The sequence below is a fragment of the Emys orbicularis genome, chromosome 13 (assembly GCF_028017835.1).
Source record: "Emys orbicularis isolate rEmyOrb1 chromosome 13, rEmyOrb1.hap1, whole genome shotgun sequence".
NCBI classification, from domain to species: domain Eukaryota; kingdom Metazoa; phylum Chordata; order Testudines; family Emydidae; genus Emys; species Emys orbicularis.
Genome location: NC_088695.1, coordinates 12,132,677 through 12,150,850, shown reverse-complemented (window position 1 = coordinate 12,150,850; position 18,174 = coordinate 12,132,677). Strand labels below are relative to the sequence as shown.

The 18,174-nt window shown below is 46.1% G+C and overlaps 1 protein-coding gene across 1 annotated transcript; it reads right to left on the bottom strand.

Annotated features, from left to right (window-relative positions):
- Nucleotides 1–10,615: 10,615 nt before the first annotated feature.
- LOC135887422 (olfactory receptor 14A16-like) lies at nt 10,616–11,599 on the bottom strand. The gene has a single exon (XM_065415188.1). The coding sequence runs from the start codon at nt 11,597–11,599 to the stop codon at nt 10,616–10,618; it is 984 nt and encodes a 327-aa protein (XP_065271260.1).
- Between the last annotated feature and the right edge of the window lie 6,575 nt (nt 11,600–18,174).

The window sequence follows — 18,174 nt, the reverse complement described above, 5'->3', positions numbered from 1 at the left end:
CCAAATTGATTCCCGACTGACCGGTAGCAGTCAGACGTTGAAAGCTTCTGTGGGGTTATTGCCACTCGCTTCTCAGCTGTCAGGGCAGGTCTCATCTTGGTATTCATGCACTTCAGGGTGGGGAAAAGCAACTCACAAAGTTCCAGGAAAGTGGCCTTACGCATGCGAAAGTTTCTCAGCCACTGGGAATCATCCCATACCTGCAACACTATGCGGTCCCACCATTCTGGGCTTGTTTGCCGGGCCCAGAATGGGCGTTCCACTATATCAACCTGTTCCACATTTGTGTCCATGTCCTCCTCACAATCGTGGTTGTGCTGGCGGCTCCTAGCCAGGCTATGCACATACTGCAGGATAACGTGCGAGTTGTTTACAATGCTCACAAGAGCAGTGCTCAGCTGAGTGGGCTCCATGCTTGCCGTGCTATGGTGTCTGCACAGATAACCCAGGAAAAAAGGTGCAAACTCTTCTTTGCTGTTGCTTTCAAGGAGGGAGGGAGGGAAGGAGGGGAAACTGATGACATGTACCCCAAACCACCCGCAACAATGTTTTTGCTCCATCAGGCATTGGGAGCTTAACCCAGAATTCCAATGGGCAGCAGGGACTGTGGGATAACTACCCACAGTGCACCACTCCGTGAGTCGATGCTAGCCATGGTATTGAGGACACATTCCGCAGATCTACTGTCTTAGTGGGGACATACACGATGGACTGTATAAAATTGTTTTCTAAAGACTGACTTCTATTAAATCAACCACATTCATAGTATAGACATACCCTAAGACTGCAAGATCAAATGCCCAACATGGGGCTCGAACCCACAACCCTAAAATTAAGAGTCCCATGCACTACCATTTGAGTTAGTCAGGGCGTGCTTGAAGATTCCTCAAAGGCACAGACAGTGCACAAGGATCCCTAAGGAAGTTTCTTTGCATGCTGAGATTCGTTTTCTGACATTTGCCTTCTTTCCTAGTTCCTTCCCTCTCCAGCTAGCAAACAGGGCCTGTTACAAGCCTAGTTAGATGCTGGTGTCTAGACCAGAGAAGTAGGGTTCATCTAGCAGCTGCTCAGAGAAACCTTTGCAGGAGGGTGGAATTTAGGATTCTCCCACCAGGAGGAGGTGCTGTTGCACTCATCCAGTGAGGGAGAGTCCGAAAAAGCATCTCAGCTCCCAAACAGGGGGCAGACAAGACAGTCCCCCACCAGATGCCAGTTTTCACAGGGAATCAGATCCCCCTGGGGTAAAACTCCTCCAAGGATGCGTGGCTCCAGGAATGTCAGAGAAGGGAATGACTGTTTGCCTTAGGAGGTGGGTGAGAGAAACCTGCAGGTCCTTAGGCCCCTCCAGCGTCTGATGAAACTATTTTGGGGGGAAGGGGCCAGGGTAGCCGAGGAAGACAAAGACAGGAAAGAATGGTCTCCAACTCTTGTGCAAACACCATGCTTCCAGGGGCCCAAGAGAAGCGGGGGGGGGGGGGAGGTCAGCACTTTGTCTGCTTCCTGGGGGCACAGAACTCAGAACATGGCAATGCTTAAAGCCCCGTTACATGGAGTCAGAATGGTATCAGCTCACAGCGAGGAGGAGCAACACCTCTCCCTTAGTTTCTATGCCACAGCTCCTACCATCTTCATGTCCTTCCTGGAAGAGGGTGCCGGTCAGCTGCTGAGAGGGTGGCACTGGGGTAAATGAAAGCAGCGGAGGCTTGTTCCTCTGAAGTTTTCTTTGTGTTGCTCTTGTGATTCTGAGGGAGGAAGCTGAAACACCATTTGAGTTTGCTTCAGTGCCTTCGATTGGGCTCAGTTTGTGACCCTGAGCACAAGGGTTCCTGCACTCTATGCTTTTAACCCCTCAGGGGAATGGACAATGGACCAACTTCATATGTTGGACAGAAAGTAGCCTAAGAAAGATAAGCATAGGTGAGAAAAGGGGAGTGGATGTGAGCTTTCTTGGTTCTTAGATGTTTTGGCTGGTTGTGAGAAGGGCAAATTGTCAACACAGGCTGGGAGGCTTACTGCGGCTAGCTGTGTAGACATATCCTTAGAGGTGTTTTTGAAAAATCTGTCCTGTACTGCCATTGTTCCTAATGGTTCTACACAGCATAAATCATTGTCTACAGGGTGCCATCAGACAACCCTTCAATAAAGGTCAACAAATCCTTTTCTTTCTTTTACTTCGTCTAATTCCAATGGTTAAACCCCATATATATACTCTGAGAAACAAAGGCGTGAATGAGGCCATGAGGAAATCCATCAACAAATGGGCTACCACCAATGGAAATCTGACTCTCCCAAACTATGTCTTTAAGTTGCAATAAGACAGTGATACGGGTTGGTGTTGTCAAAGGTGCTTAAGGGAGTTAGATGACCTTTCGAAAATCCCAGAACTCCTGGAAGGACACCACAAAGCCCAGATCCTCCAGCTAGCTGTACTTAAAGTGCCAATAGGCTGGCCCTGGCCCCTCCACGCTGAGAGCGGCTGTCACGGTTGCCAGATGGTGATCTGACAATGGGGCCAGCCGGATGCTGGAGGAGTGGACCCATGAAAGTTGACAGTGTGATAGTAAATGTGGTCCAAACAGGAGTGACACGACCAATGAGTCTCCACCTGGACAAAGGTGAATGTTGACACTTCGTCTGGGTGGTGGACATGCCAGATGTCCACCAGGGAGTGATGGTCAACAATCTCCTGGAGGATGTCCACGGTGGCTGGACACCGCTCACTCCCCGAGCAGTCCCACTCCTCAAGGGTGGTGTTAAAGTCCCTGCCCAGGATCAGGCACTCACGAGGATACAATGAGCCGAGGAAGTCTGACGGCTGTTGAAAAAAATCGCAGCTTGTACCTGAGAAAGCATAATGGGTTTGAAAAGTCTGAAGAAAGACGCCTCCTCATACAGCTGTTATTTATGACAATGTCGGCACATTTGTTTTGGCTATATTGGCCTACCTAATAATTTCAAATTATTATTTATAAGCCAGGTCTGAATGAACTCTCCCCTGACATCTAGTGATGAATTAGGGATGGATGTAAAGGCTTCAGGACCAGACCTTATTTACATGAACGCACCTACTCTGCCTAGGTATCCAGCAGACAGCTGTGTTGTCCAAGTGATCAATTTTGGCTAGTGTTGGATCACAAATCACGTAAGTATTAAATGTGGGGATCATGAAATGTTGTTATCCTTATTGAGTAAAGGGCAGCATAACTGTTCTTAGCCTGCCTGAATGAGGGAGTCTCCCTCGGTGCTGAATTTGTGCTAAGGCTTGCCAGGGCTATGCCCCAGCACCTCTGAGCTCAGCAGTTCATAGCCCTGGGACCTCTGGGCTTGTCACACCAGTTATGAAAGTAACAAACTTGCTTATGCCCCAGCACCTATTTCATTACAAATTAAGCATTGGTCACCCTCAACTGAACTGCACACTCTAAGAAGGAGGTTTGCATGCCATATTCTAGTGAAGAGAGAGAGGGTGGGGCACAGATGTTTTGCTTGGTGTTGTTGGCTCTGCCTAAGAGTCTTGTTCTGTCATCTGCCACCACTGAGAACAGCCTAGTGAAGTGAGGCTGACCGGTCTGTAGTTCCCCGCGTTCTCTTTCTTCCCTTTTTAAAATATGGGCACTATAATTGCCTTTTTCCAATCATCCTGGACCTCCCCTGATTTTCACAAATTTTCAAAGATAATGGCTAATGCCTCTGCAATCACATCAGCCAATTCCCTCAGCACCCTTGAATGCATTAGATCTGGCAGCAAGGTTCCCCCACTGAGAGCTGAAATCACAGAGAGCTGCGTGGAACCTCGAGAACCAACTTGCAGAGATCACAGTGACTATTCCAGGTGCTTCAGAGGGAATGAACAGAATAGGGAATCATGGAGTGATCCATCCCCTGTTGTCCACTCCTAGCTTATGGCAAACAGAGACTAGGGGCACTGTAGCGGGGTGAATACCCGCTCCGGCCCTGGAGGGATTGGAAAAGCCCTGCAGAGGGCTGGGCAAGGTAAAACCCTGGCTGATTGGGGGAAGAGGCTGCAGCTGGGCCATGCCCCAATCAGGCCACAGCTGGCCTGTATAAGAAGGCTGGGAGCCAGGAATCCAAACAGTCTCTCTCTGCACTTAGAGAGAGAAGGGCCTGGCTACAGGGAACTAGACACAGGGTAACTGAGTGGAGTGGGGCTGGGGACAGGTTAAGGAGCTGCGGAGCTCCAGCCTGGAAAGCCCCAGGTTGTGGCCTAGTAGAAGGCCAAGGGATACTGGGGGTTGCAGAGGGCAGCCCAGGGGTAGGCCAAGGCAGCAGGTCCAAACCCAGCCTTGCCTGTGATGAGTGGCCTATACTGCAGTCTGCCCCAGGGAGCGAGGGCTAGTTGGTGACTGGCAGTGGCCTTATTCTGAGGCGAGGTAGGGATAGTGGGTGGGGTTTCCCCAGGGAGGGGAGACCCTAGTACTGGGTGGGTACTGCCAGGGGGCAGCACCCAGAGCAAGGGGCACCGGGGTCCTGAGAGGGACACGGAGCCAGTAGAGGACAAGGCGGATCACTGGCCTGCAGGGGGCACTCCAGGACGCTGGAAGAGCTGATTCCCCAAAGCAACCAGCAGGAGGCGCCGCAGGGGTGAGTCCAACCCTCTACAGGCACTCAGAGCATGGTTTTGCAATCCTGGCTAAAAGCCACTGAAGGACTTAACCTCCATTAACTTATCTAGTTCTTTTTTGAACCCTGTTATAATTTTGGCCTCCACAACGTCCCTGGCAATTAGTTCCATGGGTGACTGTGAGTTGTGTGAAAAAATATTTCCTTTTATTTGTTATAAACCTGCTGCCTATTAATTTCATTGGGTGACCCCTGGTTCTTGTGTTAAGTGAAGGGGTAAATAACACTTCCTTATTCATTTTCTCCACACCGGTCAAGATTTTATAAGCCTCTATCATATCCCCTCTTAGTTGTCTCTTTTCCAAGCTGAAAAGTCCCAGTCTTATTAATCTCTCTTCATATGAAATCTGTTCCATACCCCTAATCTTTTTTGTTGCCCTTCTCTACCTTTTCCAATTCTAATATATCTTTTTTGAGATGGGGTGACGAGAACTGCATTCAGTATTCAAGATGTGGGCATATCATGGATTTATATAGTAAAAGTGGAGGAGCTTGGTTTGCCAGATTGATCAGCTAAACTAATACTGGCAACCTGTATGAAAAGTCTGCAAAACACCATGCCTCTGGACTGCATTAGCATGCAGAAAGCCTTATAAGGCAGTCACTGTCAAATCCAATTTTATAAGAACTTAATGAGGCTGTTAAGAATGCTGGAGACACAACTCAGTTTATGTGAACCAACATGGCTGTTGCATCATACCACACATTACAAACCGGAGGCCAATGTTAAGTGCATTGTCACTTGTTAATCCTGAACTTGGAGACTGGTTTCGAACAGGACTGGCAAATGCTCACTATCTTTCTGAAAAAACTCATCTGACTCTCTAGAAGCATGTGGTGTAACAGTGTAAGACTCAGCAGTTGAAAAAGTGAAGAACTCTCTCACCATATTCAAAATATGTGCATACATGGCTGATGAATGCACCAGTGCAAATAGGCATCAAGTATTCAGTATCAAGTATTAAGTCATTGTGTATGTCACTGATGTTTGTGGTAGGCCAGTAGACGCATTCCAGGTGTTCAGATTATAGAAGACACATCAGCTGCATCTGTGACATCTTAGAAGAGTTAAATCCATGTAAATTGAACCCCAAACAGATGGCTGCTTGTGCATTTGATGGAGCTACAAACATGTCTGAAAGACATAGTGGAGTATAAGCTTTGCTCAGAGAAATGTGTAACTCTAATCTCTCCTATACACACTGCAGAGGCGATCTACTCCAGCAAGTGCTAGTACAAGCTGCAGAATCTTCAAAAGACATTAAAAAGCAATAAATATGATGGCTGTTTATGCTCTCTTATTTTTTTCCAGCAAGAGTCCAAAAGGACTGAACGTCTTGGAAACAAATAGAAGATACACTGGGATTGAAGTTCAAATTAGTCCAACCAGGGAAAACCTGCTGGCTTTCTCATGAGCAATCCTTGGCTGTTGTCTTAAAATTACTGCAACTGTTACTAATGGCTTTGGAAAGTATCCACCGAGATAGGACGGATCTAAGTAGTGAGGCTGGTGGATTACTTTTGCTACTACGTTCAGAGAAGACTATTGCCATTCTCTCTCTTGTAAGTCTCCTGTTAAAACCACTTGGGTCATTATACAATGTCATCCAAGCATCGGCTGCAACAGTAGTAGATCTTTGTCCAGCAATAGAAGCTATGCTTGGATCAATCAGAGATATCCATTGAAAATGTACTAGAAGAAGCAAAGACTTCAGTTCAGAAGTTGACTAATGAAGGTACTTATATTGACTCCTTAAGTGAAGAGGACAAGAAATGTTTGTTAAGCCAGCTGAAAAAGTACACAGACTTGATTCTTACAAATCTACAATAGCCATTTCTGGATTCTATCAACCTCCATGTCGTTTTTAGAGATGCCTGTCTTATAAAACACTAACAGTTGAGTAGAGTGAGGCACTACCAGCAATGGGGTTGCCATGTGATGAGGCTAGAATAGAGAATTTGAACATAGAGTCCAATATCATACGACGAATGAATGAAGAGTTAACTTCAACTTCTTTATCATCACTAGTGGTTCCTGGGATGAAAGATGTAGGAATTCATCTCTTTCTATTCCAAGTCACAACAGCTACAGTTGAGTGTTCTTTTTCCTCATTAAATAGAATTTTGTGTTCTAAAAGAAGTTGCCTTCTGCCTGATCATCAGCATGTCATGAAAGACTAGAAGTAACGGACACACAAGGAGACACCAAAGAGTGCAAGAAGTCAAGACGGATGTAGATGTTGTGCTTCCTAGAAGGCTTGAGTAGCCAACTTTAATATTTATGATGATTTTGAAACATGAGTTAAATCTAATAAAATGGACATTTTTTCAGTTTTTACTATGTTGCCATACAGCTCACCTTTGCACTCACAGTCTCAACCTTCGTTTGCCCTCACCCCCCTGAATATGCCAACACCTCCCCCTAATTTCAATTACTGGGGAAAAGAATGGTGGGGGGAGTGTAGGGAGGTCCATGTGATTATCTCCCACTGCCTCCCTACAGTGATTTCTCCCCACAGACCCACAGCCTCCTCTCCCCACAAACCCAGGAGATCCACCCCCTCCTGTGCAGTCCAGGCAGCAGTGTGTTTGTTGCAGGGAGTCAGCATGCTCAGCTGGGCAGTAGCTATGTGAGCTCTCCACACCAAGCAAACAGGAAGAGCAATTTCAAAACTTCCTGGGGCTTTGAAAGGGAAGGGGCGCACACCAGTGTAGCTGGATGCAGGGTAGCAGGGTTCAAAACGGTGACTAGAGCAGTCACGGTGGGCATTGTGGAGTACCTCCTGAAGGCCATTTATGCTGATGTAAGGAATGTAATATCTACACTGACGCTGTGTCGCTCTATCTATGTCGCAAAAAACTCCACGCCTCTCGCCGAGCTGGCTTTATTATGCTGGCGTAGCAGGAGAGTTACATCAGTGGGCTGAGAATTGCAGTGTGTACATCACCACTGTTTCATTGACAGAAGCTCCCTTTTGTTGACAAAACTGTGTAATGTAGACAAGGCCTCAGTGTCGCAGCTAAATATGAGGTAGAACAGATAGTTTAGCATAAGTAGTTAGCGCATATTCCAAGGGACCATTCAAGATGAAGTGTCACATTAACATTCCTCCGGTCGTAGAACAAAACAGAGCACACAGAAGCCCAAGTGGCAGCTCTGCAATCTTCTCCCACTCAACAGTTTCTGGAAATGTGCCTCTACCCTGCCCTGGAAGGACCCTTTCTTTGGAAAAGGGAATCTCCTTTTATGTATATCCCTGCATGCTTCCTTAGTAATGGACCACAAAGGTGCAAATTATGGCCAGTAATGTTGATATTAGTGTGATGGGGAGACATCCTCTGGGAACTGGACAAAGATCCCCAGTGCATTTCATACAGGCCACCATAAAGAAATCAGAAAAACCTAACAATTATTTATCCAGAGTTGAACAGCTTCAAATGGAGTGATTGTGAGAGCCTCACACCAGAATACCCCTAACACTGATGACATGGACGGGGCACCGGATCCTTTCTCTATGCAAGCACTTGTCAGTGATGATCTCTCTCTCTCTAATCCATTCATCAGTGTGGTGTCTAAAGTCACTGACACACCAGGTCCCGGAATCCTAATTATTGAAAGAAGCCAGCAAGAGTGGAAGAATGACTCCCCCCTCTATTGAAATGGGATACTACCGGTGCTGTAACACTCAGTGAGCCAAATCGAGCACTGGTGTCAGAGGGCACAGCCGTAATGTAGGTAACATTGCCCTGTCAGTTTACATAAGAGCTGAATTTGTGCTGTTCCTTGCGAGACCCACAACTCCAAGTCTGGAAACTCCTTGCAAGTTCTCAGATGCGAAATGCTTTAAACTCAAGTGACAGCAATATTTGTATTATTTGTTCATTTGGACTGGTAAGAAAGTCCAAACACTAGACCTCTGCCCAGTATTTGTAAGAATATATGCAAAATACACTGACTTGGTCCACCAAATCCTCTCCCATTCATCCTGGGTAACATTCTCCTTCCTTCAGCATTAAACTCTCCCATTAACACATTGTAATTTTTCACCATTAACCAATGGCAGAATTTCCCCCATCAGTCAACTAGAACATTCTCCTCCTTCAACCAGCTATAGACTTTTCTGCCCTCCACTAACCAGACAAATCTGTCCTTCACCACCCATAGACTCCTCTGCCCCCTACCAATTATTAGATTATCCTCCATTCACCCACCAAAACATTCTCCAGCAGAACCAGCCATAGATCTCTTTGCCCTTCAACACCCACCATCTTCTGCACTTGACAACAATCACAGACCTTCCCTCCTCCTTATTCCCTATTCACAATCCATACAATTTGCCTTAACCAAATTAGACTTCTTCCCTTTTCACTGACCAGGAGATCATTCCCCATTTTTAAGGATCCCAAGTGTGATACTTCCATTTGTTCAGAGAAGCAGAAGAGAGCATGTTAAAAATATATCCAGTCAAAACAGCTCAAATTTCAAACACCGAGTATTTTAGGAGGAACTGTTTGTAAATGACAGCGTAAGATATAGCCATAAAAATCTTTGTTAAATAATGTTTAATAAGGAGTACTTATAAGAAAATCATGATCTGGACATAGACAATCATTAACAGGAAAAGAAACACAATAATTTGCACAATAATTTCATTATCTAGATAGCTAGCTAACATAATTCACAATCAAATAGAAATCTATCATTATGACTAAATGAGGTTGTGTGTTAGGACGAGGTATGGTCCTGTCTGTCTGTCTCTCCCTATCTAATCACATACTCTGCTTTTGTCTATCACATGTAGTGTACACAACCATGCACAAGATGATATTCTAATACTAATAACAAGCCAACTTCAGAGATCTTTTCTCAGTTTGGATGTGAATAGATCTACATGGGATGGTGTATGGAACACCAGATCCGTGCAAGGATGGCACTTTTCCACTTACACCAAGGTTAGAACAAAACAACCCCAGACAAGAAACTTACACCAGTGTTCATGTCCCGACTGAGTGCTGCCCAGTGACTTTGGGCCAGAACCTCATTAGTAGTAAACATATGATGTTATTGGGTCTACTCTGCATTGGTGCTGGTCTAGCTGAGTTGGGAAATCTGACCCTTACCTCTCTGTCACACTCACTTTCTCCATTGTGGTGTCAGCCAAAACTGAATCCTTGTGTATAGAGGCTATTGGCCAAATCCTGATCTCCTTGAAGTGATGGGCTAAACCCCAGTGGCTTCCATTGAATACAAATTTGACCTCATTATCCTGAGTCAGATTTTCTTTAGGAAACTCAGGGGAAAGTTTCTCTTCAAAATACCTTTTCCACCATAGCAAGAATGACAGGTTTACATATTCATTTACGTAAAAATAATGGAAAAGATACCTAACTGAGACTGTTATTTTTCTAACATATTAATAATACAATAATACCCCAACAGTATACACATAATCATTTCTGGAGGAACTCAGACACGCAGAAACCTCTTTTGTACCCTTTTATTATTGAGGGGGAGCAAACCTTCAGTTCACTTAGAAAACCCCATCAGAGAGATGACATATTGGCACTTCCAAGAGGGGACAAACATTGAAAATCCCGTCTAATGAAATACTTACCATCTCCCCATTCCTTCCCACCTCCACAACCTCCTGAAACAAAGAAACAAATCAACCAGTTAAACAAAATTCATTAATACCTCAATCAGATTTTTTATCCCAAAAAAATAAGAGTCAGAGATTTCACTAAAGACTTTGCTATGGCTACTGATTTTATGGCCAAGGTGCTCAGATAGTATGGTGATGGGTAGCAGTATATGATAGATTCAATCTTATTTACATTGGTGTAAACCTATAGTAACTCCTTTTTTCTTGAGTCATGTTTGTTTGGATTTTTTCCAATGTAAATATCCAATTCCGCATAAACAGATTGAACAGTATTTTCTCATGGAGGCAATAATGTCATCAGCTGTTTAAATTTATAAAGAAACAGAATGAAATTGTTCCTGAAGGAGAAATAAGGACATTTTATTCTTAGAGAATAACCTCCAACCTATCAGTTTACTCAGTGCACCTTTGAGCTCCTTGTTTCTCATGCTGTAGATGATTGGATTTATCATTGGTGGCAACACAGAATAGAGAACAGGCACCAAGAGATTTAGAACTGTTGGAGAGCTGGAGGTGGGTTTCAAATAGGCAAAGGTCCCAGTGCAGATAAACAAAGAGACAACAATGAGATGAGGGAGGCAGGTGGAGAAGGCTTTATGCCGGCTTCTCTCAGAGGGAATTCTCAGCACTGTGGTGAAGATCTGAACATATGAAACAATTATGAAAACAAAGCAGCTTGAGGCTAAGCACACACTAAATATGAGAAACCCGACTTCACTGAGGTCTGCGTCAGAGCAGGCAAGCGTGAGGAGCTGGGGGATTTCACAGAAGAACTGATCCACCATGTTGCCTCCACAGAAGGATATTGCAAATGTGTTTCCAGTGTGCACTGCAGAGTAGAGAATGACACTGATCCAGGCACTGGCTGCCATTTGGATACAAGCTCTCCTGTTCATCACAGTCTCATAGTGCAGTGGTTGGCAGATGGCGACGTATCGATCATATGCCATGACAGTCAGTATGGCATAATCAGTTGAAGCAAAGAAGACGAAGAGAAAGACTTGGGCAACACATCCAGAATACGAAATAGATCTGGTATTCATGAGGGAGTTGGCCATGGATTTGGGGATGGTGACAGAGATGGAGCCGAGGTCTAGGATGGACAGATTCATCAGGAAGAAGTACATGGGTTTGTGAAGGTGGTGGTCGAGGGCTATGGCTGTGATGATGAGAAGGTTCCCCAGCAGGGATATCAGGTAAAGAACTAGAAACACCACAAAGTGTAAAACCTGCAGATGCCGAACATCAGAGAATCCCAGGAGAAGGAATTCAGTCACCGTGGTTCGGTTGGACATTTTCTTCCTCAGCACACGGTGTGCTGGCTGTAGGGGGAATCAGAGAGACAATGGTCAGAATTAGAGCGACAGTGGGAATGGCCCTGATTCCCCTTTCTCTAATATCTTATTATATGAATGTCAAAGGTGCACAGCACTCGTCACTTCCAGTGATTAGGTGTTGTTCGTGCTCCTCGCATCTGACAATCAATCAGTCCCGTTATGACAATCAGTCAGTTACATTATCACACTAGTGTAAATTGGGTCAACTCCTTTAAAGTCAATGGAGCTTCGTTACTTTACCCCATCTGAGGATTTGGCCCAAGATGTGGCCTGTTAAATTGCAGTATGAAGGATGGAACAAAGTACAATACAAATCCAACAATTCTTCCAAAGGACGTCCCTGTGTTGCGACCATCACCAAGCGCACAGCTTGGCCATGAAACGGATAGACTAAAATGCCAACACTGCCTGATTCCCACTTTGCAGGGCAATATAATGTGGACTCACCCAGCGTCATAAGTAGCAGCTCATCTGCGATTTTTCTCCCCTAAGCTATGTGGCTAGATGGCCTGCTGCCTGCTTCCAAACTGATTTATGGCACCAACTCCCAGCTGCACTTCAGCCTGTGTGTAACAATGGACTGGCAGCATCCCTCTGTCATGCTATGTTGTATCGTTTACTCTGTGCTGTGCAGTGGAGGGGTTGTCAGGACACTTTGGCTCTACTCTTGACTGGCCTAAGGTCACACAGCAGGTCACTGGCAGAGACATTTCCCCTCTTTCTGCCTCTGTTTCCCCTCCCTTCCTCCCTTTCTCTGCTCTGTGTACTAGGACTGTTCACAGAGGGCTTTCAGAGAGGGGTTGTGGGGCAGATTTTTAATGGTATTGATGTAGCTAGTGGGATTCTCAAAAGCTAAAGGGCCCTCAACACCCCTTGAAATCAATGAGTTGTGAGCACCTAGGTGCTTCTTAAAATCCCACTAGGCACCTAAATACCTTTGGAACTATGGCCCCATGTCTTGGTATGTGTAAGTTCTGCACAGCCATTTACACTCAGTTGGCAGCAGTGTGGAGCTAGGAGAGGAGCTCTCAGTTCTACTCCCAGTGAGTTCCTGTATGTCCTTGAATGGTGTCAGGATAGACAGGGTTTGGCTGCTTGGCTCAACTCTAACCCAGGGTTTAAAGGGGCTAGTCTGTATAAAACATAGTCTGTGCCCTGTCAACTTTACTGGTTATTCAGTTGTTACCTCCTCACAACTATCCCTTTGAAAGAGAAATCACACAGATGCAATAGAATAAATGGTTTGAAATTAAGGTCTTATCAGGCAATATTAATATTCCCCAATTCATTTAAAGTTTAAGGCTGGTTGGAAATTTTCAGCTGTGTTCTTTTTAATGGCGAGTGGGTTTTCAGCTAAACAACAAATCTCAGAATCTGTCTGCTTTTCTCCAAACATTTTGTGATTGGTTTGTAAAGTAATTGAAAACTTAAAAACCAAACATTTTTGGTTTGTGATTTAAAAAAAAACACCACATTTCAGCAGAAAGTTTTCATTTGCCAAAAATTGGAGGGGGGAGGGGAGATGTATTTTTGGTTTTCAGTGAAAAGTCAAAATTTTCCTGAATGGTGGAAACATTCCAATCAGCAGCAGGTATCCGATAAAATTGAGAGTAAAAATCTTAATGAGTTCATACCGTAATTCATATTTCAAATCTTAATTTCCCCCTGTATGTTGATCCCCAAACATATTTAATTGAAATAACAAACTTACTGTATTGATCTTTGTAGATTTTTTCCCAACGTATGATCCATTCGGTCCAGCACCAGGGTTCTTTTGTCAATATCTATCTATGTACCAGAATCTAGAAGCTAAAGGCACATGCATCTGAGAATCCTTTCCCCCTTCATTTTGAGATTGCACTGCCAGAACTACTCTCAAACCTGTTGCTCTCTGCAGATGAGCTGCGTGTAGCTGGCCTTGAGCATCACTGGCATTAAAGGACCGATGCTGTGGGAAGGTGATTTATTCATATCTATTTCCTAAGGGCTAGCGGGACTCACTCCCTGGAGCCCTGCACAGCTCAGCAGCAGAGGCCAACAGGCAAGTGCATAGAGGCCTAGATGATAAAGCCAAAAGAGCCATTCTGTCCCTCAAGTCTGAACCCCACATAGCACGGGGCCTACGATCTCCCCCAGCGTTCCCTGATTCCAGCCCAGCTTCTGTATTATCTGTGGGTCAGGATAACAAAGCTGGAGACAGGCACCTACGGGGAATTATCAATGCTCCTAAATGAGCTAGGTGGCTAAGTCCCATGGTCATTCAGTGGGAGTTAGGAGTTTAACCTGCTTAGATGCTATTGTAAATCCCAATAGGCAGCTATCTCCTTCTTTAGGTGCTTAAACCCTTTTGTAATCCTGGCCCTGTGTCTCTTGTTAACTTCCAAGGCCTGGGCTTCTCCTGAATTTCAGAAAATGGTGCCTGCGATTCGCAAAGGAGCCTGTGGCAGTAAGGCATGTACATCTTGGGCTCCTAACTCCCTTAGACGCCCTTGAGATTCCCAACCTGTAATGATAACTAGGACAACCAGGCATCTAGAGAAAGGAGATAAAGATGCTAAGAACTCCTGTGATCAAAGCCCAGCTATGCAGCTATGTTACCTCAACTCTCTCTGCCTCTCTTTACCAAAATCTGAGGGATAATAATTGAGACTGGATGAAAAATTCATAAAGAAATGTTTATTTAGATATGATCCATGATTCACCCACTGAACCCATCTTACCTTAGACCCTGAGTGTTTCCCTCCCTTTCTCTCACCTATTCCAGATCCCCAAGCAAACACCCACAGCCCTTAATCTTCTCCCACCCCTCTCACAATCCGCACCCCACAGACCCTCTCAGACCCTGTTCTTTGAGATTCCCCTTTCCCATGGCCAAGAGTCAATTCCTCACCCAGAATTCCTGACTCAGCTTCGTCAGAGATCCCTGCTTAACCCCTCTGCTCACCAGTCCCCTCTTCTGACCACCAGTCCTCTCCTCTGCTCAGCTCCAGTCCCCTGATTTGGCCTCAGCTCCAGGGAACTGCCACCCATCCCTAGCTCCAAACACCTGCCCATTCTCTTCTCCCCATTGGCAAGCCCTGGCCACCACTTACTTCCTTCCCCACTCTCCTCCTTCCTCTTCCTGGCCCAGCCCCTTTTCTGAACAGTATTTACAGGGTGGCCTCTGCCCACTGCCAACCAGCACACAGCTAACCTGGGGAACTCACTTCCACAAGATATTGCTGAGACAAAATCACCAGCGGGGTGAGACATTGGCATGGATCACGAGAGCCTTCATGGTTACATTAGATCAGAGAATGAATTAAACTGCCATGGTGCAGGTCTCCAGCCAGCCATTAACTCAGAGGGAACCTCCCTGACACGGAGCTCACTGCAGAATTGGCCACTGGGGGGTCCCTGTCCCTCTATCTTCAGCAGCTGGTGCTGGTCCGTCCAGGAGTCACATCTCTGAACTGGGCTGTTCCCAGGAGCCTGTGGAAAGAGGCACATTTAGTCCCTTAAAGCTCTGCTGACTCTCAGGGCTGGATTCAGACACTCCAAAACCATGCGTGGGATTGGGGGGCTTCAAAGAGAGGCTGGGACAATGGCATGGGACCCCTGGTCTGTCCCAGAAGAGGAGCAGGTGACTCTCCCCCAACCCCTTGGGATTAGGCAGGTGCCCACAGAAAGGCAGGGGGAAGTCATAGTCCCCCAGTCCTTCCTTCCCCAGCCAGGGTGTGTCTGCTCGGGTGAGGGGGTTGGGACTGCTGTGCTCTTCCCTTCCCTCTGCACAGAGAGCAGCCTGCTGGGGTGGGGTTGGTGGAGTCCACCAGAGCAGTGGGGCTGTGAGTTCAAACCCCATGCAGATGCCTGGGGCAATTCCCCGCTCCCAGAGCCATTGTCTCAGGCTCTCTTCAGATTCAGGCAGACAATAAAGGAGCACTCAAGGAAGATAAGGCCATTGTGGAGAAACTAAGTGTATTCTTTGCATCTGCCAGGGTTCCCTCCCCACTCTGAACTCTGGGGTACAGATGTGAGCACCCGCATGAAAGATCCCCTAGGCTTATAAATACCATCTTAGATTAAAAACTTCCCCAAGGCACAAATCCTTTCCTTGTCCTTGGATGGTATTGCTGCCACCACCAAGTGATTTAGACAAAGATTCAGGAAAGGAACCACTTGGAGTCCCTATTTTCCCAAAATATCTCCCGAAGCCCCTTCACCCCCTTTCCTGGGGAGGCTTGAGAATAATATACTAACCAATAGGATAACAAAGTGAGCACAGACCAAACCCTTTGGTTTTTAGGAGACTAAAAACCAATCAGGTTCTTAAAAGAATAACATTATTATAAAGAAAAAAGTAAAAGAATCACACCTGCAAAATTAGGATAGTTGGTAACCTTACAGGTAATAAAAGATTTAAGACACAGAGGACTCCCCTCTGGACTCAACTTCACAGTTATAAAAAACAGGAATAAAACTACCTCTTAGCATAGGGAAAATTCACAAGCTAAAACTAAAGATAATCTAATGCATTTCCTTGCCTTTACTTACAATTTCTGAAATTTTAGATGGTATCTTTCAGGTATCTTTATAGGAGCTGATTTACGTGCTTGGTCTCTCTCTCTGTCCCAAGAGAGAACAAACAAAGGCCTTGGCTACACTTGCAGATGTACAGCGCTGTGAGTTAAACCTGACTTCGTGCAACTGAGTAGGGAAAGCGCTGCAGTCTGTCCACACTGACAGCTGCCCAGCGCACTGTCGTGGCCACATTTGCGGCAATTGCAGAGCTATTGGGAGTGGTGCATTATGGGCAGCTATCCCACAGAGCACCTTTTCCCATTCTGGCGCCGTGGGTTGTGGGAAGGGGGCATGGGTGCGGGGCATTCTGGGTCCTGTCCCAATGCCCTGTGATGCATCGCTTCGCATCCCAGAAATCCCTTTGTTTCCATTCACCTTTGGTGCCATCTTTCAATGGTTTCTGTGCAGTGCGATCTGTCTGCAGGAAATGGAGCCCGAACTGCTGTGGCGTATGATGACTTATCTCGCCAGCACGTCACGTTTGGTTGTCGAACTATTCCTTAAGTTCCAAAGTGACAGTGACAGTGAGGAGTCCGATGATGCTATCGAGCCGCGTAACGCATACGACACGAAATTGCTTGTGGCATTCATGGACATGCTCAGCACCGTGGAACGCCACTTTTGGACTCAGGAAACAAGCACCGAGTGGTGGGATCACATCGTCATGGAAGTCTGGGATGACGAGCAGTGGCTGCAGAACTTTCGGATGAGAAAAGCCACTTTCATGGCATTGTGTGAGGAGCTTGCCCCCACCCTGCATCGCAAGGACACGAGATTGAGAGCTGCCCTGCCAGTGGAGAAGCGGGTGGCTATTGCAATCTGGAAGCTGGCAACTCCAGACAGCTACCGGTCGGTCGCAAACCAGTTTGGAGTGGGAAAGTCGACCGTTGGAATCGTGTTGATGCAAGTTTGCAAGGCCAATAATCACATCCTACTCAGAAGAACCGTGACTCTGGGTAACGTACAGGAAATAGTGGATGGCTTTGCACAAATGGGGTTCCCTAACTGTGGAGGGGCAATAGATGGGATGCACATTCCTATTCTGGCACCACCCCACCTAGGATCCGAGTACGTTAATCGGAAGGGGTATTTCTCTATGGTTCTCCAGGTGCTTGTGGATCACCGTGGGTGTTTCATTGACATTAACACAGGCTGGCCTGGAAAGGTGCATGATGCACGCATCTTTCGGAACAGTTGGCTGTTCAGGAAGATGCAGGCCGGGACTTTTTTCCCAGAGCAGAAGATCACGGTAGGGGAAGTTGAAATGCCCATTGTGATCCTTGGAGATCCCGCTTACCCATTAATGCCGTGGCTCATGAAACCCTACACAGGAAGCCTTGACAGCAGCAAGGAACGGTTCAACTACAGGCTGAGCCGGTGCCGAATGACTGTGGAGTGTGCCTTTGGCCATTTAAAGGGCCGCTGGTGATCTCTGTATGGGAAGCTGGACTTGGCCGAAAACAGCATCCCCGCGGTTATATCCGCGTGCTGTGCCCTCCATAATATTTGTGAAGAGAAGGGTGAGAGCTTCACTCAGGCATGGACCTCTGAGTTTCAACACCTGGAGGCTGAATTTGCACAGACAGAGAGCAGGGCTATTACAGGGGGCCAGCATGGGGCTGCAAGGATTAGGGATGCCTTGAGGGAGCAATTTGAGGCTGAAAACCAGCAGTGATATCTGGTGCCTTGCACGGGAGTGAAGTGCAGTAGTTCCAATCTTTAGGAATCAGTGTCTGCTAAGCAGACAAGCAGACTTGCAGTGCCTGTTTAGTTCCTGGGCTAAGGAGTCTTTTACTTTATGCAATAATAAAGAATGTTTTCAAAGCCAAAGAATCCATTTAGTGAAAAGAAAAAAAAATTATTTATTGAAAAGAAACAAGGGGGTGGAGTGGGGAACGGTACAATCACAGATTTACGTATGTCCTGTCTGGTGTGCTGTGCAGTGAGTGCTGCACTTCAGGATAGCTATACTG